General features: G+C 50.4%; 1 protein-coding gene across 2 annotated transcripts in view; it reads right to left on the bottom strand.

The window, feature by feature from the left end:
• The window catches only part of Abcc8 (ATP binding cassette subfamily C member 8), a 71,010-nt gene extending 47,160 nt beyond the window's left edge, over nucleotides 1-23,850 (bottom strand). For both annotated transcript variants that reach the window (XM_041634460.1, XM_041634543.1), the window contains exons 1-7: nucleotides 23,624-23,850; nucleotides 22,294-22,435; nucleotides 18,231-18,352; nucleotides 12,655-12,821; nucleotides 10,184-10,426; nucleotides 9,219-9,407; nucleotides 1,490-1,654 (exon numbers count right to left, since the gene is read on the bottom strand). In XM_041634460.1, coding sequence (XP_041490394.1) covers nucleotides 1,490-1,654; nucleotides 9,219-9,407; nucleotides 10,184-10,426; nucleotides 12,655-12,821; nucleotides 18,231-18,352; nucleotides 22,294-22,435; nucleotides 23,624-23,771 — 1,176 coding nt within the window. In that variant the 5' untranslated portion in view covers nucleotides 23,772-23,850. The remainder of the gene's footprint in view (nucleotides 1-1,489; nucleotides 1,655-9,218; nucleotides 9,408-10,183; nucleotides 10,427-12,654; nucleotides 12,822-18,230; nucleotides 18,353-22,293; nucleotides 22,436-23,623) is intronic.
• Nucleotides 23,851-25,939: the final 2,089 nt, after the last annotated feature.

The following is a 25,939-nucleotide window of genomic DNA, read 5'->3' as shown; positions in this document are numbered from 1 at the left end:
TTGGTAACTTACACACAGGTTCTCATATATGAGGACACATTTTCTGTAGGTAACTTTCTGGAAATCTATTAAAGGAAAGAGGTCTTTTATTTCTTCTCTGCTTCCATAATGAATGTTATCATTTCCTCTTTGTGGCACATAAATAATTCTCTTATTAATGTGAAAGATTCAGCTAGATAAAAAAAAACAATTACAGGCTGATATATTAAAATCAGATTTGGGGGCTCTTTCAGCATAATTGGAAAACACTGGGCTGCTGTGATTTACGGCACACAAACAGAAAACAGATCTGATGACAAGGCTATCCAACCATAAAATTGGTTGTGGTGGCACAAGCTGGCCTGTCACTGGAGGACTGGAGCCAAGGCTGGGGACCAGAATTGAGCGAGTTTGGTGCTTCTTAGCTCTGAGCCCCAATGACCCTGAGAGGGTCTTGGGGTGTCATGGGTGTCCCCACCTTTCCCGCCTGCTGGTACTCTTGAGCACATACTGTTCCCTCCTGGAAAGCCGCTGGAGCTGGACGGCATCATCTGCACATCCGCACCATCAATGCGACTATCAACTGCAGCCTGTACTGCCCCAGTTTAAGTGGGCTTTCCTTCTCTGTTCAGCCCCTTTCAGGTGCTTCTGAATGACCCTCACGGGATCAGTCCATGTTCCCGGAAATGACTCCAACATCTAATCTCTCTATAGCATAGCTTTGATGGATGAGGAAGTTTGGGATTTCGTGCAGCTCTGTGAAAATCATCAGGGATTGTAGAAGTGGCTACTTGGCCTCTCTCTCTTCTTTGCACGAGGAGAATTTCAAGACAGAGACAAGTGGTCTCAAATGAGTGTATAGCTACTGCACTGCCCTGGACTGGTGCGGAACACTGACAAGCTTTTATCTCATGCGACCTGTTCCCACCCAGTATTCTCCATCCAAGGACCTAGCTCAAGTCCTAATGGAAGTCCTGAGTCTTGGGATGGCTCTCATCAGTATTGTCCTCCATGGTGCTGAGTCCTTTCTGGCTTTGACCATCCTGTCAATCGATTCTAAAAGGTAGGACCAAGAGCTTAGACCTACACGTCACCAATTTCTCTTTGTGAACCCTGCGTCGGAGAGGTCAAATGGACCTTAGATGTTTTGTTGATATGTTATGATATGTTTGCATATCTGCATCCAAGCATGCTATCCCCTAGACCTCCAGAGTTAGAGACGGAGTCTGAGGCCACAGTCTACCCAGCAGGAGAGGATGTCACCATTGACTGGTGATGCCCCCACTTTTAAGGACTGGGAAGAGCCAAGAACTAAGCAGCTGGCATCTTGTATCAGTCTAGTTCATGGCCGAACCGGAGCCACCACTGCTTCCAAGTCCCCATCCCAGCCCCAAGGTACTTTCCGCTCCACAGCCAATGGTTAGTTCTAAACATGGGAAAAGCATCAAATTATTCTGACCTTGAAGACTGATCAAAGCCGCGAAAGTAAAGAAGGCTATGACGTTAGTACCTGAATCGCTCCTCTCAGGTTGATCCCAGTTTCAATGGCGACATAGTACGAGGCTTGCAGGAATGTCCTTTGCAGTAGGAGGGCAAGGAACAGAAGCACAGCCAGGACATAGGCATTGCCAAGGAACTCTTGGGATGAGACAAAGTAAACCCCGAGAAACTGTGTCTGTGGAGAGAGAAAGCCAGCGGTGGCAGTTGCTGCTGGAAAAGCAACCCCATCAGTATAGGTTATGCTACCGGTATGGTTGGATTACTGTGGGAAACTCTGTGTTTGCAAAGCCTGTGCAATTCTTTGTAATGAAGAGCTCAGTGAGGAGCCGGGAGATTGGCTCAGTTGGGAAAGTACTTGCTTTGCAAGCCTACCTAAGGACTGGAGTTCAGTCCTTGGCACCTACATGAAAAAGCTGCATGCAGCAGTGTGTAACCCCAGCACTGGAGAGACAGGCAGAAAGATTCCCGGGGACTAGCTGGCCAGCCAGTCACTGAATCAGTGAGCTCTGCTTTCAGTGTGAGTTCCGCTCTCAAAAAATAAGACAGATTTGGTCAGATGGTGCGTTGGATAAAGGTGCTTGCTGTGCAAGCCTGGAGGCCTGAGTTTGGCCCACATAACGGCAGAAGAGCAAAACCAACTTCAAAAAGTTGTCCTGGACCTGCACATGTGTACTTTGTCACACTCACCTACACACACAGAAATACACACACACACACACACACACACACACACACACAACAAATAAAACACTTTAGGATTTCAAAAATAAAGCAGAAGCCGGGCGGTGGTGGCACACGCCTTTAATCCCAGCACTCGGGAGGCAGAGGCAGGCGGATCTCTGTGAGTTCGAGACCAGCCTGGTCTACAAGAGCTAGTTCCAGGACAGGCTCCAAAACCACAGAGAAACCCTGTCTCGAAAAACCAAAATAAATAAAAAAATAAATAAAGTAGAAAGTGATTGGGGAAGACATACGACATTGGCCTCTGGCCCCACATGCGTGCATGCACTGTGCACACTGCTAGACTGACAAATCCAACCAAATCTTCTGCAGCAAAGACTCTGTCATCTTCCCACCTGGGGGAACAGAATGGGGTTCAGTTCTGACCTCAACCGTACATGACTCTCAGCATCTCGCCCTCCATGCCCTGGAGTGCTCTCTGGGAGGAACAAGAATGAAGAGAACAGATCACAGAGGAGCCCAGACAGAGCAGCTACAGCAAACGGCACAGTGCATTCTCTGCCTCAGAACGGGAATCAACCATCTGCTGGGCAGTTACTTCTGAGTCGGGGTGTGTGGGGAGGGGAATGGGGAAGGGACTTGGTGCTGACTGTTCCCCGGGGAAAGATGGGAACAAAACACTGACAGCAGCTGAGAAGAACGCACGGGAGCCCTGGCCCTTCAACTCCCAGGACCTCCTTTTAAGTCTAAGTCACCCTCTCTGAACTCCAGCAAGGCCCCAGATAATAATCATGAAAAACATTCTGCCTTTGTGCTAAAGATTCCAGGAAGTACCAGCATTGCCTGTTTCCAGACCCGCTGGCTCCCAGGAAAACTTTGAACTTCGTGAGCCATCACCCTCCAGCACAGCCACGTCAAGCTTCCCATGAAGACAACACTCTCACCTTTCTGACACTGTGCCCCGACTGCGGACATCTGGAAGGATGTGGGAGGTCCTCCAGCATAGAGAGAGATGGGAACAAAACGAGGAGAAACTCAAGATCATGGCCTTGGCAGTGATCAGGCCAACAAGAGCAGAGCTCTCTAGGGGACACTTCTGAGAACCAGAAGTTCCTGAATCTTGGCTTAGGGGCCAGGATGGTGGGAGACCTTACTGTGGAGAGCGTCTGTGGTGATTTTTCTGCCAGCCTTCGTAACCCATGGAACTGCCTGGTCCTGCCCACAGCCACTTCTCCCCAGCGCCACAGGACAAGTGCCGGCCCAGGAGACCAATGAGACGCACTCTAAGGACGGCCCTGCTGAGGTCCTGAGCTTCTGAGTCACCATGTCACTGGAGAAACCACCAAAGGGAAGGGTGGAAGGCAGGAGGGTGGGCTGGACTAGAGTGTTGGGGAGGTAGGTGCGCGAGAGACAAGACATCAGAAAGCACAGTGCTCGTTCTTCTGCTACTCAGGGAGCAGGGCACCACGTGGGGCCCTGCTTTACACAAGAGGAAGCAGAGTTTCATGGTGGTGACGTGGCTAACACAGGCTATGTCCTCATTAGAGCCATCATGTGAATATGGACCTGTGCTAGAACACTACCTCAGACCCTCTGTCCAGATCTCATCTGGCCGTGTGCCCTGGAGTCACACTCCAACAGTTTATTATCACAAACAGACTTGCAGCTTGTGGCAGATGGAAATATGCCCATCTGGCTGGCTCCAGGTCAAAAGGCACAGGCACAATGAGCTGTTTACAGTTTACTGTCAAACCCAGTCCTACTTAAGTCTTCCTATCCCAGCATCCTCTCAGCTCTGGAGAACAGAAACCATTATTTGAAAACCAAGCATGCTTTCAGTATCATTGTTACTAAGGCAACCAATGGCTGTGCACATGAAGCCTAGTCTCAAAAAATGGAGAAAAGGAATAAACGGGTATCAGGCCAAGCAAGAAGCTTAAGAGACCCTGGTGAACTCTTGCAGAAAAGAGGACATTCTGGGTTCTGGGAGGCCTGTGAAAGGCCTGTGGCAGGAGAGAAGAGACCTGGACCATAACTGATGGAAGACAAGGGCTTACGACCTAGGCTTATGTTTCCACAAACTCTTGAGGAAGGTGTTTGTTTGTTTGTTTTTGGCAAGCTGATGTTAATAATTTTTTTAAAAAAGAAATTAGCTACATTGAAATGTATTTATTCTGTGCACACCCAGGTGCGTAGATGCATGCGTGACATAACATACGTGTAGGCTCAGAAGGCAACTTGGGAAGTCAGTTCTTACCTTCAATCATGTGTGCTCCAGAGATTAAATTTAGGCTGCTGGGTTCGGCAGCAAGTGCCATTACTCATGGAGCCATCTCTCTGGGCCTAAAATATTCTTTTAAATGAATCAGTACCTAGGTTTTCCCATGCTCCCTGTTTTCATCCAACAGCGGAGGCCTGCAGTGGAGGCCTCTGGATGCAGAGGACTGATTCCTGAGCTGAAATGTGAAAGCAGGACTCCTGGGAGGATGGGCCTGCCACTGCCTCACAGAGCAAGATTTCGAAGGCCATGTCCTTGTCCCCTGGAGCTTAGAGGGTCCCTGGGCTCTTCCTGTTTCAGCGGGGTTAAAAGGTGGTCATCTAAGAGGGCCTGAGTAAAAGCTATAAGACTATCTCAGATCCCCAGGGCAGCACTCCCGCCCATCTGCCCACACTCGTCTGTCACACGTACACATCCACCAGCTGTCCCTGAGTTTAAAACCTGACGCATCGGCTCTCAGCCGTGGTGTCTTTAAAGAAGTCCTTCAACCTCTCTGAGCCTCAATTTCCTCATCTGCACAACAGTGGGTGAGGGTTTCTACTGCAGAGAGTCCCATGACTGTGTGCAAACGGCACTCAGAGAACAAGCAATGTGAGCTCCACACTCAGTGCCAGTGACTGCCCAGGCTGGCCCTGGACGCGTGCTGATCCTCCTGCCTCTGATTGCCGACTGCATGTGGTCATGTCTTCATTCTTCATTGAAGAACCATTTCCCACAGTGTGTGTATGCCTGTCTGTATGTCTGTCTCTGCATGTTTGTGTGTGCATCTGTTTGTCTGTGTGTGTGTATGTGTATGTGAGCGTGTGTAGTGTTGTATGTCTATCAGTCTGCGTATGTCTGTCTCTGTCGTGTGTATGCATCCGTCTATTTATCTCTGTGTGTGTGATCCATCTATTTGTCTCTGTGTGTATGTAGTGTGTGGTGTTAGTGTGTCTGTCTGTGTCCATTTCTGTGTGTATAGTGTGTGTATGTGTCTGTCTGTATGTATGTATTGTGTAGTGGTGTGTGTGTACATGTGTGTGCGCTTTCATGGTGCTGTGGCTTGAATCCAGAACTTCCTGGAGGAGGAGACACAAAGCTGAGGAGTCGGTGACAGGAAAACGGCCATTACAGGCACTATGTGAACATTGTCATTAAGAGGCTACTGACATCCCCACACCACAGAAACAGCAAGACATTAACGATCATTATGTCACCAAGAGTGAGAGACCCAGGGTGAGTGGTCACCCAGGGAGGAGGGAGGGGGACAGAAAAGGGGGTGAGAATGAGAAGTGGAAGAGCAGAAGGAGGAGAGAGAGAAAGACGATATCACTTTTTTTTTTAAATAGAATTTGTTTGGAAACACACATAAGCAGCCTGCATGTTCTTCTCACCATAGCCTAGAAGGGTCAAAGCTCTGGCCTTGGATCCAACCTCGGGCTGCTCTTTTTTAGGCTCAGCTGATAGCCCAGAATGGTGCTGGCAGGTTCAGATACCAGTCATTCCTTATGAATTCAACCCCATCACCCTCCCGCCAACTCAGTGGCATCCCTGGCAGGTGACAGATTGGAGAGGGGGTTGGGCAAGAGAGTGAGGCTGGAAAGAATTAGATCCTGGGTAGAGCCCAGATTTCTCTGAGAAGAGATGGCAGTGGGGCCAGGTTCTTCCGAGTGGGTTCTGTGGGTTACAGTCTAAAGAGCAAATCAAAACTGCTTATCCTTCTGGATGCCAAAGGCAGTCTGTTCCTTGACAATTGTGTGTCCTAGAAGGGAAGCAGGGACAGACAGCTGCTGACAGCGTCAACAGCGGGTGCCAACTCTGCAGACTAGAGCAGGCTGGACATGGGCTGAAGCCTTGTGCTAGCTTCCCCCTTGTCCCCACACCTAACGACCCCAACAATGCTTGCTTGGGACCGAGCTGCGTGGAAGGAGAAAGAACAAACAGCTGCACGGAAAGAGCTCTTCTAACATTTTCTGGGCTCTGATGCCCAAGTGAGAATTAAATGCAGGAGGCAACCTTGGGCTGGAGAGCTAGAGCGTTCCAGAGGCTAGGGCTGTGTTTACTCTCAACTCTGTTTCTATGTCGGAAATTTGCTGATTGCATTTGGGCAGCAGGGAACAAGCATTAAATCTGATAATACCTGCTGCCACTGAGGCAGAGCCATCTGTCCCAGGGATCTGTGTGCCGATAAGCGCACTCCATCAAGAAGGCAGTAAACCCTAGCCAGCCCTGGGGCTGAGACAGGGAGGCAGGTCCAGGAACAACCTTCTCAGGGCCGCTCCCACCATCCCCGTGGGCGCTCCCACCATCTCCGTGGGTTGCTTTCTCCTTAGAAGACATTCCCCAAGAGTGGGGAAACCCAGGAAGATGGTTGCCAAGCCAATGGGGGCTCTTGTCTGGGCTATTTCCCCCCTAACATGCAGAATAGAGAAGGTGGAGGATTCTGAGGTTGTCTATGGCCAGACTAAAGCTGGAGATGCCACTGCTGGAGGAAGAGAAATAAGCACCTGCTCTCTCCTGGTAAAAGCCAGAGGCTCCAAAGGCCAGAAAAAGAGGCCAGGGAGATGGCTCAGAACACTCATGTGGTAGAAGAGAACTGATTACAGTAAGTTGTCCTCTGTCCCCGACATGCATGACATGGGTGTATGCGTGTGCACGCGTATACACACACACACACACACACACACACACACACACTGTAATAAAAAGGGGGAAAACTTATACCCAGAAAAGGCCTCCAAAAGTATCAAAAGCTAAATAAGCAAAACAAACAGACAAAAAAAAAGTTCCTACCTGGCTAATACAGTTTCTCTCTTGAGAAATTCAATTACCGTTCTCTTGGGGTGGGGCGGGGACAGGGCCTTACTATGTAGCAAGGCTGTTTATGTTCCCCCTCAAAGTCATACGTAGCTATAGATAGTTTATTTAGATTTCTCCCTCATTGGATTTCACAATCCTTGGAGCCACTGTGACAGTCTGATAGTAATAGTCATCTTGGTGTCATGGCTTGAGAGTCCAGACTTCAGAGCAAGACAGCAGGGTTCAAATTCTCAGGCTGTTAGAAATGGCTGAGAGACCCTGGGGAAAGTTACTTAGCCTGGCTCAGTGCCACGGTTCTCGTCTGCAAACGGGAAAAGGAGTGTCTATCCCATGAATTACATGTCATGAAAATTATATCTCAATATACCCATGGCCCATCCCCCTTTACCCATCACCCATCCCAAAGGGTTCCTTTAGGGATTAAACAAGAACGTGGGAAATGCCCACAGCCAGGTATGTGTCCTAGATAGACGCTAGGTGAGCACTGTTGCTAATGATCTTGATCGTAATTCTCCAGGACCCCACAGCCCTGCCTAGAGCCAGCAAACATTAGGATCAATAAACGTATTCTGGACAAGTCAGACCCGCAGACTGGGCCTGTCTGGGATTTCAGACTCAGAAGTACTCTGTGGACTAATTATGTTTGGAGAAAACTTTGTAAATCTCTGGAGGATTAACAGCTGTCTGCAAGGTCAGTGCTCGGGGACAATAAACATTATACAGGGCACCACCAGCTATCAGAAGCCCTAATTACTCTCAGTAGCACCAGGGCCTGTGTATGCATGCAATGTTACAATAGACTTGTCACTGGGATTTTACAAGGCAGCACCTCACTGGGGACAAAGTTTCTCACTGCGGCCATCTTCACCCAGGTGGCTGCAGAGAATCAAGTGCCTTCAGCCACTCCTAGAAGAGGCTTCTGACACTCCTTTCAGAGTTATTCTCTGTGTGTGTGTTTGTGTGTGTGTGTGTGTGTGTGTGTGCACGCACACGCACGTGCACACACATGCATGTATGCAGGTGCTCCTGGAGTTACAGGTGGTTGTGAGCTACCTAACATGCGTACTGGGAAACAACTCAGGTCCTCTGAAAAAGCAACGAACACTCGTAACTGCTGACCCTTCAACCCTTTTATCATTAGTTTTCAAGTTGATTCAAAAAAAATGGGTTTCATTGCAACATTATCATACATCATAGTAATTTGCTCATATTCACCCCATCTGCCCCTCTTCCTGCTTTTGTTGGTCCCCTGGGTTCCTTAATAGGTCCCTTCAGATCATATGTTTTTAATATAATATAATAATATGCACACACACATACAAACACACACATGTATAGCCTTGTCCAAAACATTTCAGTGGCGGCACCTTCTGAGCCGAAAAGACCACTGAGTATCACGTAGTCTACTGGGTTTCAAGTATCTTGGATAGGTAAAAAGCTTTATAGGCTAAGCATGGCAGTGCACACCTTCAAACTCAAGCATTTTAGGAGGTGCAGAGGCAGGAGGATCAGGGGTCCAAGAGGTGTCCCACTGCATCGAGAGTTTAAGATCAGCCTAGGCTAGATAAAACATGTCTCAAAAAAACAAGAAAGAGAGAGTAACAAAGAGAGAGGAAAGTCTAATATGTTAACAGAACTGGGGTAGTGGGAACGTGAGCAGGAAGTGGGGATGCCCATGTTACTGGCACAGTTTCTCCTGCATCAGCAGCCATCCTAGATGCCCCTGCAGAACATCAAGAGCCAGGATTCTCAAACTAAAGGCAGAGGGCTGACAGTCAGGCCCCTCCCAATCTCTTGGGGCACAGACTCTCTTCACAGCATTTTGGGTGACTGGACACAGAGCCTCTTCCAGAAGTGGATGTTCCTGAAGAGACCCCAACCCAGTCAGCCACAACTAACATAGCTCACACTCATACCTGCACAAGACAGTTGTGGGCAAACCTTCTAGAGGGTGCCTAACCCTGCCCCAAGGATGGCCCACCTTGGGCTGGAAGACATGGTTCTCCTTCCCCAGGTGGTCCACAATCCCAAAGATGCAGAGTGGCCCGGCGAAGCCCAGAAGGTCAGCCAGGATGCGGAACGTGCTGCTGAGGACCAGGCGTCTCCCAAAGGCATGGCAGAGAGCCCTCCAGATGGCCCGGGCACTCTGTGGGCTCTGCGTATCCTTCCGCTGCCGAGAGAGTCCCACAGTCAGATCAGAGTCGGTGAGAGTTCAGCCATGCAGAGCCCCTCATCCCATCACCCCTAGATCCTGTTGCCTGGGGAACCCTGCAGCTATGCTGTCTGTGGACAGGCAAACTTCAGTAGAACATCACGGATGTATGACAAGGCAGGTCAGATGGGGAAATTGAGGCCTGAGGCATATGAAGTCACAGGGCTGGGAGGGGGTCATGTGATCAGAACAGCACCATCTTGATGGATTGGCACCTGCTATGTTCACTCATTACCATGTTTCAATACTGCCCTGAGTGCCAGGCACACACAGTGAAGGAACACTGGACAGGGAGTCCGGAGCTACCGGCGGGGCATGGAGGTTCTCAGGGCATCAGTTTCCTCATTACTGACAAGAACTGACCTTCTCATGGTCAAATTTGCAGAAACAGGGTAGAGACCATGCCAACACCTTGCCTCCCACACTGGGTGGAAACCCCCATCACTGCAGCTACCGTACTTCAAAATGAAGAGCACATGAGTCATATAAAGCCATATCCCTTACCAAGTCTCAGTTTCCCCATTTTGACAGTGAGTGTTTTGGACATGCTGGCCTAAACTGTAAGGGCCATCCCCACTCTGACCTTCCTATAAATATTTGGTCCTAGAATTCTCCCCTGCTACTGAGGGTGAGCCTCTTTCCATCCCCAGGAGTTTGGCCTACTGCCCTCCAAAATCCCTGGCTGTGACTCCCTGGGAAGGCAGGCGACAGGTGGTGTGACTGGACCCACTGACCGCCTGAGCATCAAAGGCCACGCAGAGTCGCTGGTAGTTGGTGAGGGCTCTCATGGCAATGGGCAGCTTGCCGATGGCCCGCAGGTCGATGGGCTTCTTGTGGGCGGTCTTGATGAAGGCGTTCATCCACCAGTAGGTCCCCTTTGACAGGAGGTTAACAAAGGGCTGCAGAAAGCGCACACCCAGGTCCTGCAGGTCTTCAGGGGGTTTCACCTCCCTCGGAGTCTTGAAGAAGATGTACCTCTGTAGGGCATACGGATGGAGGGCAGGGGTGGAGGATGGGCGGGTGCCACTCCTCCCCTTCCCACCACCCAGCAGGGTCTAGGCGTGATGGTCTGCACTTGGCCCTCTATGGCCTCCAGGAAAAGGGCCTCCTGGGCCTCTGTGCTTTGCGGTTGTTAACTGAGGCTAGGGAAGAATGGGGGTCACCACTGTGTTTTGTGCAGGGTGAAGGTTAATGTTGACTGTCAGCATTTCCTAGGAGACAGGCCTCTGGGCATGTCTGTAGGGCATATTCACACTGGGTTAACTGAGGAGGAAAATCCACCTTACATGTGGGTAGCATCATTTCAGGACTGGTGCTCCCAACCGAATAAAAAGGAGAAAGCAGCAGCTAGAGAGAGGAGTCGGTTGTTAAGAGCAGCTCCTGCAGAAGACTCCAGTTTGGTTCTAAGCACACAACTAGGTGGCTCACAACTGTTTATGACCTCAGCTCCAGGGTATGCGATGGTCTCCCCCAGGCACCTGCACGCATGTACACAATGCCCCCCACCCCGTCATCCCCAGACACACTTGCATTCATGGAACTAAAACACATTTCTTTGAGAAAGAGTCTCACTATGTAGCTCTGGCTAGCCTGTAACTCATTAGGTAGACCTGGAATTCACAGAGAGCTGCCTGCCTCTGCCTCCTAAGTGCTGGGATTAAAGGTGTGTGCCACTATGCCTTGCTAATTTAAATAATGTTTAATATAAATTTAAAGTGCTCTTAGAAAGAGGGGGAGAGAGAGATGAGTTAGACACCAGCCAACACTCACTTCTCCCTGCTTCCTAACTGTGGATGCAGTGTAACCAGTTGCTTCACACTCCTGCCTACCATGCCTTTCCTGCCAGTGCCTCTACCCTTAAACAGCGAGCCACAGTAAACCCTCACTTCCACAAGGTGCGTTTATTAGCTACTCTGTCAGAGAACAGTAAGAGTAACGAACACCTACTGAGCTTGCAGAGCTTGAAGTCATGAGGACCTGGCTCAAACCTCCTGCACATGCTCACAAACATTGTCTAACACATTATTAAAGGGAGTGAGGTGTACATCTCAGGGTCTCTGTGAGGATCAGTTGTGGGAAGGAATGTACCGAGGTTGGCTTTCCTGGGGACCACAAGCTAAAAGCAGAGGAGCCTGACAGGCACATTCAAAAGTATTTTGGCAGTAGCAGAAGACCCAAGTGAGAAAGGGCCACCACCACCAGGAGGGGTTGGAGGGCAGGCAAAGGATTGTGTCAGTCACTGCGGGTAGCTCACACCTTTATGGCAGCAATCAATAATACTGGCTTCACTTTAAAATGCATGCAGATGCCCTCTGCGTAAGCAGCTCCCTTCCTTGGTGTCTCCCCCGCAGGACAGAGTGGCAATACATGGAGAGGGAAGCTTGTTAGTGAACGCCCGCCCACAGAACGATGTCTGCACCAATTATAGATCATCTATATAGTGGAATGTCATGCAGCCACTAAGAGACTGGACTTGCATTTCAGGAAGCTTGGAGGGAGTTCTAAGAAATACTGGTGAGAAGAGCGTGACACCGTATATAATAGGATTCACTTTGATGAAACAAATATTGAAGGAATAAACATAGTTAATTATTTGTACTGAGGGAAACCACTAAGGAGATAGCTGTTTAGATAGATGTGGATGATGTCCTATTAATAAAAAATAATACAGGAAGTAAGTAAGCTGTTAGTGTGAGTTACCTGGGAGAGTGGGGGACAGGACCAGGGCAAGGAGAAGGTGTACTCTAAGGTGGAGAAGAAAGAGGAAGAAAAAGCAAAGAACACAGGTAGACACTTGGGAGGCTGAGGCAAGATAGAAAGTTTGATGGTATCCTGGGCTACATAGTGAGACCTTGTCTCAAAAAACGAACCAAACAAAACAGAACATAAAAGGCACATGAGCAGTGGCCTCTGCTCACTCACGAATGCTCCACTGAATCCCTACCTCTCAAAAAAGAAGCAGAGAAAAGCAGCCCCTTATGCTTCTTCTTCTCTACAGGAGTCAAGCCATCTTCTTTCTCTGGGTACATGGGGTGGAAGGCTGGGCTCTGATGGAATGGTTCCCCTGCAATCTACCTATGGTTTCAGTGCCCTGTCCAGGGCAGTAAAGTCATCGAGGTCTCCTGAGCTCTGCTGGATGGCGGCAGCCCCCACCCACATGCAAAGCACACCTGGGGTCAGAACCACTTCCCACTTCCCTGCTTACCCTCACCCTGATGACGTTGACCTCCACAAGCAGCAACATTCCATACAGAATCACCAGAAGCCCCGTGAGGCAGAAACGCAGCTGAGAGAAGCCGATGGCATGGTCATAGAACTTGACAAACTTGATGGTCTTCGTGATGAAGGCCAAGGTCCAATAGATGAGCAAAGCTGAGGGGACAGAAGAGAGGTTGCCTGAGCACGGCACTGTGGGCCTCTAAAAGCGTGCAAGCATGTGGGAAGAGAGAACGCATGCTCAGGAGGCACAGGGTGCTCAAGCCCATTTTTAATAAGGGGGTGTGCATGCATGACTGTCACAGCACCCCTCTGATAACCAATAGACGGGCTGACTTTTGAGACAGATCTCATATGCGTCTGAGAAAGTCATTGAACTTCTAACTTTCTGACTTCTACTTTCCAAGTGCTGTGATTACAAGTATGAGTCACCACCAGATCTAGTGTTGCTTGGAGATTCAGAATGGGTATTTTAACACTTGTTACAGACATGCTCAGAAACACTGATATCCTAAGTCCAACAGGTCAGGCGTATAACAATGGTGGAGAAATAGCTTCTCAAAGTCAGCTAAGTTATAAGTTACAGGCACTGTGCCAGGTGAGCACTTTAAACACATTTTCTCATGTGTTTAAATGTTGCCACAACATTGAGAGGGAAATGGCTTGTCACCCTCGTCTCAACCAGTCAAGGGCACTGGTTAACCCATGCTGGGTAACCCATGCAGGGCCACTGCGGCATTAAGTAGCAGAGCTGGGCTCGCCAGTCTACGGTGACTTCAGGTGGAATTCCTAATATGGGAACATCGTAAGGATCTTTCAACCCAGCCTGGTTGTTTTAGATAAGGACACTGAGGCCCACAGAGGTGAATCAGGCATGTTCACTGTCAGCTTGTGATGGGCAGGAGGTGAAGGACCAGTCTCTGTCCTCAGTCTGGAGACCATAGCACCCCAGTAATGTTCCCTGGAGACCTGGGGCTATGGGGGACACAGAAAGAGTGACTGTTAGCACCATGGAAGAGTGCAGTTTAGTGATTAGAGGTGGAACCCTGCCTCCAGACTCACCTAGATTTACACATGACAGCGGATGGCCTCGGTAAACCACAGAGCACCAAGTGCGTTCAACCTGTGGCCCGGGTTAGCCATGAAAGCAGCCCAACACAAAATGAGAAACTTACCTAAAACACTATGGGTTCTGTCACTGCAGAGTCTCCAAGTGTAGATTTTGTAGACTGGCAATATCACACTGTAATGTCAAATGGCACTGTAACCCCCTGAGACCTGAATTTCCACATCCATCAATGGGGCAGTGACAGCACCGCCCAAAGGTGTTTGGGAGCTGTCTGTAGAAATCGTTTAGTACAGGGAGCCTGGCGTGTAGCATGGCTGCCCTTTGGGCATTGGCTGTTGACATTTTCATGAGAGCTGGATTTCAGATTTGATCTGCTTCAGAAGCCCTGGGTGAATTCTGCCCTAAATCTTCACCCTTCCCCATAAACTGCCAACTTGTCACTGTCAACTTGTGAGAGCAAACCAAACACAGCTAGGTAAGCTGTCCCAAAGGGGACCAGCACCCCTTGTCCCTAGACATATTACATACCAACCCACAGTGAGTGAAGGAGGCTTGTGTCTCGCCTATACCCGAGTCGTTAGGCCATCCTCTGAGAAAAAGATGAGCTCTGTTTGACCTGGTTGTGGGCTGAGAAGCAGGTCAAGACACCAGGCCTCACCGTGTGACCAGGTCTGAGTGTGGGCAAAAGGAGAGAGGGAAAGGACCCTGGGGAATGTGGTGATGGCCCCTCATGTGTGCTCCGCTCCAGACCACGGGGATCCACAGCTGGGGGCCATCCCTGGCATGGGTTATTTCAATGTGTTGGGTATCTTTTGCCCAGATGAAAGAGCCGCCTACTGGGGCAGAGACTTGAGCTGTGCCCCTGTGTCTGATCCCTAGGATTCTATAACAAGTCTGTGATTTAGCCAAGGAGGACTTAGTGTTCCTACCCGGATGGGAAACCAAGGTTCAAAGGGCCCGAGTGTCCTCTGCCAGGGCACAGAGTAAATTAATGGTGGAGCCAGGGTGAGCCCAGAGAGTGTCCTCCCACAGGACAACCTCCAACCTGTCACTGGGCACAGCCGCCCTCAACCACCAGCTTCTTGGTGTTGGCCTGAGAGCAGTAGGAGCCTGGCCATAGGCGTGAGTGGGAGGTGGAGTTCTAGGCTCTAGACACTCCGCCTCCTCTCCCCAGTTTTCTCCTCAGTGCCACACCCCTCCCACTGCCATGTTCTGAGTAGTACACCTGCATATTCTGAACCCATCCACTGCTCTCCCTCTACTCCACCCTGGCCTTCACAGAACCACACGAGGTCATGTTCAGAAGCCCTCACTGCACCCACGGCCACAACTGATGCTCAGAATACTCAAAGCCAGGAGTGTGGCCCCTAACTATAATCCTAGTACTTGGGAGGTGGGTCAGGGGTTCAAAGTCACCCTCGGCTACATACTGAATTTGAAACTAAACTGATCAACATGAGATCCTGTCTCAAAAAAAAAAAAAAAACACTACAAACAACTAAAACAAAAACAAAAATGAAAAGAACCAAAGCAAAGAGACCTCCACAATAGTAACAATAATAGGCAGGGAAGAAACCCAAATGTCCACCGGCAGACGAATGAACAGCAAGATGTGCCATAGCCAGATAATGGGATTTTACTCATTCCCAGAGGAAGGAAGTTCTGGAACAGGCTACAATATGGACAGAGGACACTTAATAATAATAACTAAGTGAAGTTACTATGATGGTCTGAAGGAAATTGGCTCCCATAAGTTCATAAGTGTGGCACCATTAGCAGGTGTAGCTTTGTTGGGGTAGATGTAGCCTTGAGGAAATGTGTCACTGGGAGTGGGCTTTCAGAAGCTCAAGCCTGGCCTAGTGTGTCACACACTCGCTTCCTGCTGTCTGCCGATCTGGATGTAGAACTCCCAGATACCTCTGCAGCACCATGTCTGCCTGCATGCCACCACGCTTCCAGCCATGATGATAATGGATGAAACCTCTGAAACTGTAAGCCAGCCCCAATTAAATGTTTTCCTTTATAAGAGTTAACGTGGTCACTGTGTCTCTTCACAGTAATAGAAATCCTAACTAAAATAATAAAAAAGGATAAAAAGTCCTTAATAAAACCAGAAAGTAGAGTGCTAGGTCCATGGGCTAGGGAAGGGAGAGGGAAGGTGTTAATGTTTAAAGAGTTTAGCGCTTTGGTTTGGGAAAGTCCTAGAGATGGACAATGGTGACGGCTGCATGGCTGTGTAAATGTTCCACAGCAATGCACACGCAATGGCTAACATGGTCAACACTATGTTACATACATATGAGCACACACACACACACCACACAAAACCCAAAAAGAGGCGAGAGAATCTTGCCCAAGGTCAGTCAGGGCTGCACAGGAAGACCTTGTCACAAAAATAAGATGAACAAACAAGAATACAACAACCACAATAGCAACAACAACCAAGACCAAAGGCAAACAACTGCTCATTGCTCCCGAGAGAGGACCAGGACCTCTATGAGGCCTGCAGCCTGCCGATGGTCTCCTCCCTGACTTCCCTACTCCAGCCACTCTTTCTCAGATCCCTTTGTGTTCGCGGCTCCTCAGGGCCTTTGCACACATCCTCAGCTCTGCCTGGAGCCCTTCTCTCTTTGCTCTGAGTTCCAGTTCTCTGTTCTTGTCTTTCTTGGGGCCCCAGAATTACATTGTATGGGATAGTTTAAGCTGTATCATGATTTACCCTCTTGTGGGACTCCAGACCGGTGACCAGATGTGGGCCTTCGAAGGGGGGCAGTTTTTCCATGAACTGTCCTCTATCCCCACAGCTCAGCACCCCCTTTCACCTGATCTAGAATTTCTGGAACTGTAGAGCTTCTCCTGGGGGCAAAACTCCAACCAGGGGAGCCTGGGAAATGGGAGAAGTCATCGGTTTCTTGGGAAGCACGGACCCACCCATAGTGATGATTTGCGCTCCCAAGACAGAACCAGGCACTTGCTAGAAAGTGAGGAGGCTGGCTTTCAGGTGCCGACAGTGTTTACAAGATTCTGCTTAACCTGACTCTGGTGATCCATTATAAGGGGAGGGTTCTCTTGGGGACTGCTCTCTGAAGCGTGGAGCTAACATCTGCCTTCTGGGTGCTAATCCAGGCATACTGGATTCATTCACATGGGGTCCTGGGGGCAGGGCCACAGCTGGAGGATCCTGATGGAGCATCACACCTAATATGGGAAGGCAGGCCTGTGCATAGATATTAGAAAATGTGGCCTGCATCAAGACAAGACAGCCACGTCACTGACAGAGCACAGAGAGCTCAGATTCTAGTGTCTATTACACGCTGTGACTATGAACATCCGTGACTTGCTGACGGACCACCAGAGGCACAGCCTGGCCATAGACTGTAACTGCAAATGACTGTAGGCTACACAGTAGCAGATCTACACTTACAGCTTTGAGGACCCTCAGAAGCAGATAGAAGCCTGCTCAGTTGCTTGATTTTCATGAGGCAGCCTGAGTATCTGGGTAGCCTAGACCAAGTCACTGAACCCCTGAGTGCAGGCTTCTGCTCTGTGGAAGGAAAACCACAGTGGGACCCACCTGATAGGGCTGCAACAAGGCTTAAGATGCATAGTACAGAGTCTGACATGAAGGAAACGCTCAGTGAGTGTTTGCTGGTATTGGTTTAAACCTTTCTGTTTCATATCTGTATGCAACATTGGGAAGCTACAGCTCCAACAGAGCTACTGTGGACATCAGTGAGACAGACCATGGGAGCTATGGGCACAGAGCCCAGCCCAGACTGCACACTCCAAGAAGGGCAGGCGGCATGGCTGCTGTTTCTGCCTGGAACCCCAGTCAGTCATCCATGTCAGAAGCTGCAAGCCTTTACTCCTTCCTGAGTGTCTAAGAGTCAGGCGGCCTCAAGCCTTTCCCCGCTCCCCATGAGAGCTCATCCAGGCTCAGGCATTAGGTGCCATCCATAAACCCACATCTGCTGAACACATCTCTCTCCCTCCCCCAAACACACGGCTCATTTACTTAACCGCACACTTGACCTGGAGTTGATGGTCCAGTGACATCTCTAATCCCACAAGCCCGAAACCCCGATCCACAGCTTGCCCCTATCTCCTACCCTGGGGCCATCTCACTGGCCTTACCCCTGGGAGTCAGCTCCAGATTTCCACAGGGGGCCCTGCTCACTGGGCTTGGCCACGTTGCCCTCACTGCCAGGCACGTTCAGATCAGAAGACCTCTGCAGGCTGACTCCGCTTGGAGCTTCCCTGACCACCCTGCACAGACAACCACACCCACCACCCTCCTCCTGAACACAACTTGCTTGTCTCCATCGCATCCTCAGCACCCATTCCTTGGCTGATTCACTATCTTTGCCCCTCTGCCTCCTCCTCCAGACCTCTCCTCTGTGGAGGCAGAGACCTCTTTCCTTCTGACTCCCAGCCTGGGTTGGTGCCTGGAGTAAGTGCACAGTGAATGCTGGCGGAAAGGCCTTCCCCATCCTTACCAATCAAAAGCTTGGGGAAGTTGGAGGTCTCGATGTTATGATAGTAGACCACAGATGTGATGGCAGCCATGAACGCCATCCCAGCGGGCATGTACAAGTGGAGGTGGCGGGATTCTGTCACCCTGGGATGGGAGAAGAAAGAGAAAATCAGAGAGGATGTGGATGAGGCCAGCACCCAGGAGAGCAGCACAGGGCTTATGCTTCCTGCTCAGCATACAGTAGGGCCTCGGATAACCATGGCCTGGATGACCATATGCTGGTAGTTTTGTATCCCGGCCTGTATCCCAAACACTCCGTGCATCCCAGTTTAATCAGTAACAGCCCGTTTAACGTGAGTGGCACAGGTAAGCACTGACAGTGTCTGCAGGCACTGTACTGATGGTGCTGATGGCGGTCCATGTTTCTCAGTATATGCCCCATGCCAAACATGATTCTAAATACCCAATGAGTAGTTAATTGTTTAATGAAGCTCCCATGATGTGGACACCCAGTCACCCTATTCTATAACCAAGGGAACTGAGGCACAGATTGGCTAAGTCATATGTCCAAGACCGCACCTTTGCCCTCTTTCTCTGGGCTGGAGGGCAGAGACTACTAGATAGTACCCTCCTGCTTTGACCACAAAGGCCTCAGTGCTGGCAGGAGGCAGGCATGGTGACAATACACATTGTCCTCCCAGACCTCAGCTTCAGCCAAGAAGTGCAGAGGGTTGCCTTAGCTCTCCTGACCATGGTCTTCCTACAGACAACAAACCACAGATCCAGTCCAGTCCAGCGCTTAAGGCCCAGGCGACAGGGCCTCCAGCAACCTCTCTAGCACCACCCAACCCGTTCTTCCTACATCAGCAGTGCTGGAAACCCTCTGCATTCCCAGAGGGTCCATTTCAGCCTCCTGCCTCAGAAATGTCCTTTTTTTTTATCTTTTGCTGGATCCAGCAGGACAAGCGCCCTTACCCTGGAGAAAGTAAGCAAAGACCAGAGCTCAACAATCCACAGAAGGGCTACTCCAGATGTAAGGCCTGAAGGCCGAGGGAGGGCAAAGAAGGGGTGGGCAACTAGGGGAAGCACCCCAGAGGGTGTGGAATCAGGCTGCGCTCTGAAGGGACAAATATTTGCTCAGCAGACGACTCGTGCCATAAGGAATAGAGCACCATGCCAGACATCTGGGGCCTCTGGGGAGGTTCAAGTGCAGGCATGGAACCACCACAGGCTATTTGCAAACAACATCCTCCCCTTGTTGTTCGACAAAGATTCACAAATTGTCAAAAGAGCTGTAAGATGATCAGCTGAAGCAGGCTACCAATACTATACCCTTTCCAGGGGTTAGTCTGAGGGTGGCCGTGCGGTTCTGGCCACTGAAGAGCTAAAGTCAAGTCTGTAGAGCATGACCTCCCTGTAAGGAAGAGGCACGGCCGGAACACGGCTTTCCAAGCTTGCTCCTTCCTTCTTACGGGATACTTGGAACAGTGAGGAAGGGGTGGCTGACCTGTAGAGCAGTGGAGAAAGGCTGAGGCCTGCAAAGGTAGTTTTCTCATTTCTTGTTAAATGGGTCGGCTGCAGTGGGGAAAGGCTGAGGCCCTGCAAAGGTACTTTTCTCATTTCTTGTTAAATGGGTCTGCTACCTGATGTCCTTTCACCTTGACGTTCTCAGTCAAACGTCTTGCTAAGAGAGGAGACGCAAAGGAGAAAATGCACAGGACAATCACTGCCTGGGAGAGGGGGCTTCAGAACTCTTGCCTCTGTGCTAGAAATAATGTTGGAATGAATTTAATATTAACTGTAATTGGAACAATTATGCCACCGTATCGGTTATAATCAGTCTTAAATGCTTTTCTGAGTGATTCAGAAAGAAATAGCAAGAAATTAGGTACAAGCTTTCTTTATGTCTGTCGGGTGTAGGGCGATTTGGGAAAGCACTCGCCTCATCCCCGCCCCCTCATCACCCTGCAAGCTCTGGCTGCTCTGAATGAACTCACAGGCTCAAGCTCCTGAGGAGGCGGCATCACTACAGATTCAAGACACCTCAGTCAGTCGCTGAATACGGCTGAGCCTAAGTCAGATCCCAGCTGAAGACCATTGTCTTATCCAGCTCCAGCTCCAGCTCCATGGGCCCCAGAGCAGTGTGGAAATGGGGAGCCACAGGGCAGGTCTATCACCTCATCCATCCGGCCCCTCGTGTTCCTTCCTCACACTTGCAGACTCGGGAATGACCTCCCCAAAGCCCAGAGTCCTGCTGGAGACGCACTGTGCCTTGGAGGAGACACACTCGGTGGGCCTGGCATGCAGGTGTCTGGGCTACTTCCTTCCAGTGCCCGTGTCCTGGGAATGCATCCTCTGCTCCAGGCTCCAAGGCTGGACTCTGGACCCTGTTCCTCAGAGAGGCAAGTGAGGGCTCCAGTTCTCGTTTCACAGGTAGAAACCGCAAGGTCCAGGAAGGCTGAGTGATGTCAATTCCCACAGCTGGCACTGAGCAGGGTCAGCAGAAGGTCTGGGCCCCTCCTCTTCAGTTGGGTATTTTCCTGTCAGTCAATTATAACCTAGGGGTATTCCTGGCCCAAGGGCTCACAAGTACCTTTCCTAGGTACTCAGTGACAGTTTGAACGGGTCCTGAGGCGGGGGGTACTGACTGGTCCCTGGCTACTAAGCATAAGCACACTTTATGGTATTCTTGTTGGTCTGGAAGGCTTTGGTCAGCAGTAGGACCCAATGCCTTGAGGAGGCGAGGCAAGACATTAGTGCCAACACCTGGATGCCTAGATACTAGGGAGCAGGAGGTGACAGGACTAATTACAGCTCAGATGAGCTGGACCTCAATGCTCCAGCCCAATGTCCACCCACATCTGTGACATCACCTAAAACAGTCTCTGAAGCTACCTGACTCCTCCATTCTGTCTTAAAGATGGCTGCTCCACATCCCCCCCCCCCTCGCGCCCCATGTGGCTTTCTGAGCACACACTGTATCTCCCGCTGCAGTCAACCATCACCTATCTGACCTGGCCTGCCTCTGGCTTCACCAACAAGGTCTTTGGCTTCTCAGGAGTGCTGTGCTGAGGGCATCTCTATTGGGCTCAAAACTACGAGTCAAGTCCAACTCAGACAGGCAGTCTGCCATCCAAATGCTTTCTCTTGAGCCCTAGATCTGATTTTCAGCCTCAGTCCCATGGCTCCCTTCAACATGGCAACTGCTTCAGCCTTCTCCACCCCTCCTGCCCCCAACAGCTAGCCTGGAGCCCAAGGCCATCTCCACACATCAAGCTCTCCTCTGGGTCTCAAATCAAGATTGTGCACAGGCCCCGTGCACCTGCGCTTTGTCCCTCTTCCTCCTGGGTCATAGTCTCTCCGCTCCTTAACGCCTTCCTCTGCCCATCAGAACACTTGTCACCGCTCTGGGCTCAGTTCCAGAGCTCCCTCCACCATGGAACCCGTCTAACACTGCCTTCTCCTCTCCTCCCAGACCTTGTCCTTGTGGTATCATTTTATGGCGCTCTCTGGGATACAATAAATGTGAGCAGAGCTTTGGGGTGCCCTGCACTGTGAATACAATGAGGACCAACACTGAAGATGTCACCAGACACCCATGGAGTCTTCCTGACAGCTTTGCAAACTGAGACCTGAACACACGTTCTGATCTGCAGGAGTGAGAAGAATGGGGCCAGAGGTCGGTGGGACTGTATGGTGACAAACATGAGTGCCCGGAGATCCAGGGACTGAATCTCACAAACAAATGAGGACCAAGGAAACGGCTTCAGTGAGAAGAAGTGACATGCTGAACTGTCCTATCACCCACTTCAGCCACTTGAAGAGACCAGACGTTATCCACAGCAGCTGGGGGCACTCTGACAAGCTCTAGAATGGTTTTAAAGGGGCCAGTACAGAAATCTGCCTTCCCTTTATCCTCCTGACTGCGTTTCGTGTCTGTCTAGGGCTTGGCACAGGTCACGTCAGACGAAGGGTTACGGGCTCTGATTTGTGTAAGGCATGTGATCAGACACAGAGAGGGTCTCCCTGGGCTTTCCCAGAAGTTCCCTGGAGCAGATCCACTCCCTCCTCAGTCACTCACTTACCCGTCGGACAGGATACCCTCAGCGATCTCACACACAAGGACAAAGAGCAGAATGAAGGTCAGGATCCAACGTAGGTTGTGCCCTGGGAAGTGGAGCCAGGTGCTGTGGTGGATGTGCACCTTGGAGCTCTGGCTGCCCCATCCTGCGGGGAGAGATGCAGAAGGTAGGAGGGCCACAGTGAGGATAGGGAGAGTATATTCAAATCCTACTTCCGCAAGGCCGAGCAGATGAACTCAATGTCTAAGCCTGGACCGCAGCATGGTCCTAAACAGTAGCCCACGGAACCCTTGTGAGACAGGTCATCCATTCTGCTTCATTTCTGATACACATGTAGGCATGTATTCTATTTCTAGCTAAGCATTTATCTTCATCAGTAACTAGCAAATTCCTTCTGCAGCAGCTTTTTATTTTTGAGACAGGTCTAATGTTGCCCACACTAACCTTGAACTTCCTCTGTAGCTGAGGATGACTTTAAATTCTCAATCCTCCTGCCTCCACCTCCCAAGAACTGGGATTGTCAGGGTAGCCCAGTTCAGCAATTTCTTACTAATCAGTCTGATGACCACCTCGCCCTTCTTCCCCAAAGGATTTTTAAGAGTTGTTGTTTCTCTTAATTAAAGTAAATGAACATTTGAGGAATCACGTCAACACCCTCTGTGAAGAGAGCTGATTGGCCTGGGAGGAATCAAGGTCTTGGGAGAGGAGGGGACTAGAGTGAAGAGGACTGTCCTGACTGGGGCGCCCAAGTTTGTAGACCACTTTCTGGCAAGTGCTCTGGGTTGCTAAATCCCATCCAAGCTGATCTATGGTCCTGGGGAAGTTGCACTCCAAAGATTCGCGCTCTGTGGGGTACTGGGGTACCGGCACCTCAAGTCTATCTTATCTCATCGCCCAGCGTACACTAGATCCCGGGCCCAGGAGAAGCTTCTGCACACGGTCCATTCACGCCGGGAGAGAGCGGGGCTCGCGGGCCTTCACCACCAACCTCCCCTGCTGCAGCCTGCGCTCCCCTCAGAGTCCCGCTTCGGCAGTGACAGTGCGAGCCTGGGAAAGGGGTGACCCGGCTCCCGCCGCTGCACCATTCAGGGTGTGGCCGACCCCGCACGAGCCTCATCCCTGGTCAGGCGCTGCAGTGACAAAAACTTGGGGACCCCTTGAGTCGTGAGTGCCCGTTGTTTTCGGCGCGGGTTCAGGGATGGGGGAAGGGTACAAGAGCGGAGACGCAGAGCAGAGAACCTAGGGAAACTGGCGAGCGGGTGCCGGACCGCCAGGCCGCGCTCAAACCCCTGGCCGCGCGCCCTCCCGCCCTCTTCCGCTGCGGCGCGCTCACCGATGAAGAGGATGGGAAAGGTGATGAAGAGCAGGAAGACGTGCGGGACCACATTGAGCGCGTCCACGAAGCAGCCGTTGTTGAGGACTCCCTGGTCCACCCGATAGGCGGCCGAGTGGTTCTCGGTGCCGCAGAAGGCCAAGGGCATGGCGGCGCGCGCACGGTCTCGGTCCGGGCTCCACGCGCCTCCCGCGCCTCTGTTTTTCGCATCTCCCAGGCCTCCTGCATGGCCCGCTCCGCCCCGTCCCGCCCCGCCCCCACCTGCCGCTGGGCCCCGCCCCATCCCGCCCCGCCAGCTGCTCTGGTGGGGTGAGGGTGGGGTCTCACCCAATGCGCACGTGCGTGGGTGCGCAGACACCGTGGTGTCTCAGTGGGAGTCATAACCAAGATGATCCGGATGAGCCCGGAGTGCGTGGATTTGGGATTCCCGAAAGTAAATTCGACCAGCACGGCCCAGATGGATGTACAGAGATCAGAGGGATCCCCATGGGAACAGAGTAGTACAAGCCCGCACCAGATTGGGTCCAGAGAAACTGTGAAAAACTTAAACTTAGGAGAGTGCTTGGGAATTTTCCAAGTGACTCTGGCATGAGGTTGCAGAGGAACCTCAGGGCCAGTACTGATCTCTCCCATAAAGAAAGCAAGGTGGTGGTTGGTTACATGACTGACCCAAGGTCTCCTTGATAGCCAGTGAAAAGCTAGCCTAAATCCAGTTCCTCTGCCCCTGTGATAATATACATACATACATGCATGCATAAATACATACAAACACATATTCACAATATATATTCACTATATATATATATATACACACACACACACAACTTTCATTCAAATACAATGCTATTTTATTGATGAGATTTAAGCATCCATGAATTTGAGTATCTAACAGATACCCTGGAAAAAAAATAAATCATCGAAACACAGTGGCAATTTCACATGTATAATACACACCCAAATTACTAAACACCTACATTAAACAGAACTACTTTCATCTCTTTTATCTTTATAATCCTATGAAATATATCTATTTTAAATGTTGTGCTTTTTTTACACCCCACCACAGTCCCCGCCCCTCCTCCCAGTCTCTCCCAAGTTCCTTCTCTCCACCCCCATGTACTCCTCCTCAGTTTCTCTTCAGAAAAGGGCAGACCACGGCAGTTATCAACCAGCTATAGTATATCAAGTTGCAGCAAGACTAGACACCTCCTCTCCTACTAAGGCTGGACAACGGGAGGAAAGGGTCCCAAAGCAGGCAACAGAGTCAGATACAGAAGAGCAAGCTACACAACTGTAACATATGGCCTAGATCAGTCATGCAGACTCCCTGGTTCCCCAATTGTCTGTTCAGTCTTTGTGAGCCCCAACGAGCCCAATTTAGTTGATTCTCTGGTTTTTCTTGTGTCTTTGACTCCTCTGACTCCTACAATTCTTCCTCCCCGTCTTCTATAGGATTCCCTGAGCTCCACCTAATGTTTGGCTGTAGATACCTGCATTTGCTCCTATCAGTACCTGGATGAATCCTCTCTGATCACTACTGGCTAGGCAACGAACTATGAGTATAGCAGAATATCATTAAGAATCATCTCATTGACTTTTCTTTTCTTTGCCAGTCACGTTTGGTTCTATTCTGGGTCTCTGAGCTGTCCAGCCTCTGGGTCCTGGCCCTCCACGCAATGTCAGGGATGGGCTCCCTCTCTGAGCTGTCCAGCCTCTGGGTCCTGGCCCTCCACGCAGTGTCAGGGATGGACTCCCTCTAATGGTGTTTGTCTCCAGCCGGACAAGTCATTGGTTGGTCACAATTTCTGCACCACCTTTACTCCAGCACATCTTGTAAGCAGGACAAATTGTAGGTCAAGGAGTTTGAGGCTGGGTTGCTGTCCGCTGGAGTTTTTCCTGGTTACTGGAGATGGCCAGTTCAGGCTCTATATCTCCTGGAGTTTTGCCTGGTTACTGGAGATGGCCAGTTCAGGCTCTGTATCTCCTCTGCGAGGAGTCTTAGCTAGGGTCACCCTCATAGATTCCTGGAAGTTTCCATTACACTGGGTTTCTAGCTTGTCCCGGAGATGTCCCCCCATTCCAGTTGTCTCTCCTAGTACTCTCTCCCTCACTTCCCCCCACATGATCCCTCCGGTTCTCATCCGCACTCAGAATTCTCCATCCAGTAGCAATGTCTATTCTATTTCCCCTTCACAATGAGATTAGTGTATCCACTCCTTGGGCCCTCCTTGGTACTTAACTTCTCTGGGTCTGTAATTGTAGCATGGTCACCATTTACTTTACGGTTAATATCCACTTATTATATGTACCATATTT

The sequence above is a fragment of the Microtus oregoni genome, unplaced genomic scaffold (genome assembly GCF_018167655.1).
Source record: "Microtus oregoni isolate MIOR12 unplaced genomic scaffold, Mior012 000000F_ref0000247, whole genome shotgun sequence".
Lineage (NCBI taxonomy): Eukaryota > Metazoa > Chordata > Mammalia > Rodentia > Cricetidae > Microtus > Microtus oregoni.
The sequence above is the reverse complement of the archived record's forward strand: the minus strand, read 5'-3'. Positions and strand labels throughout refer to the sequence as shown.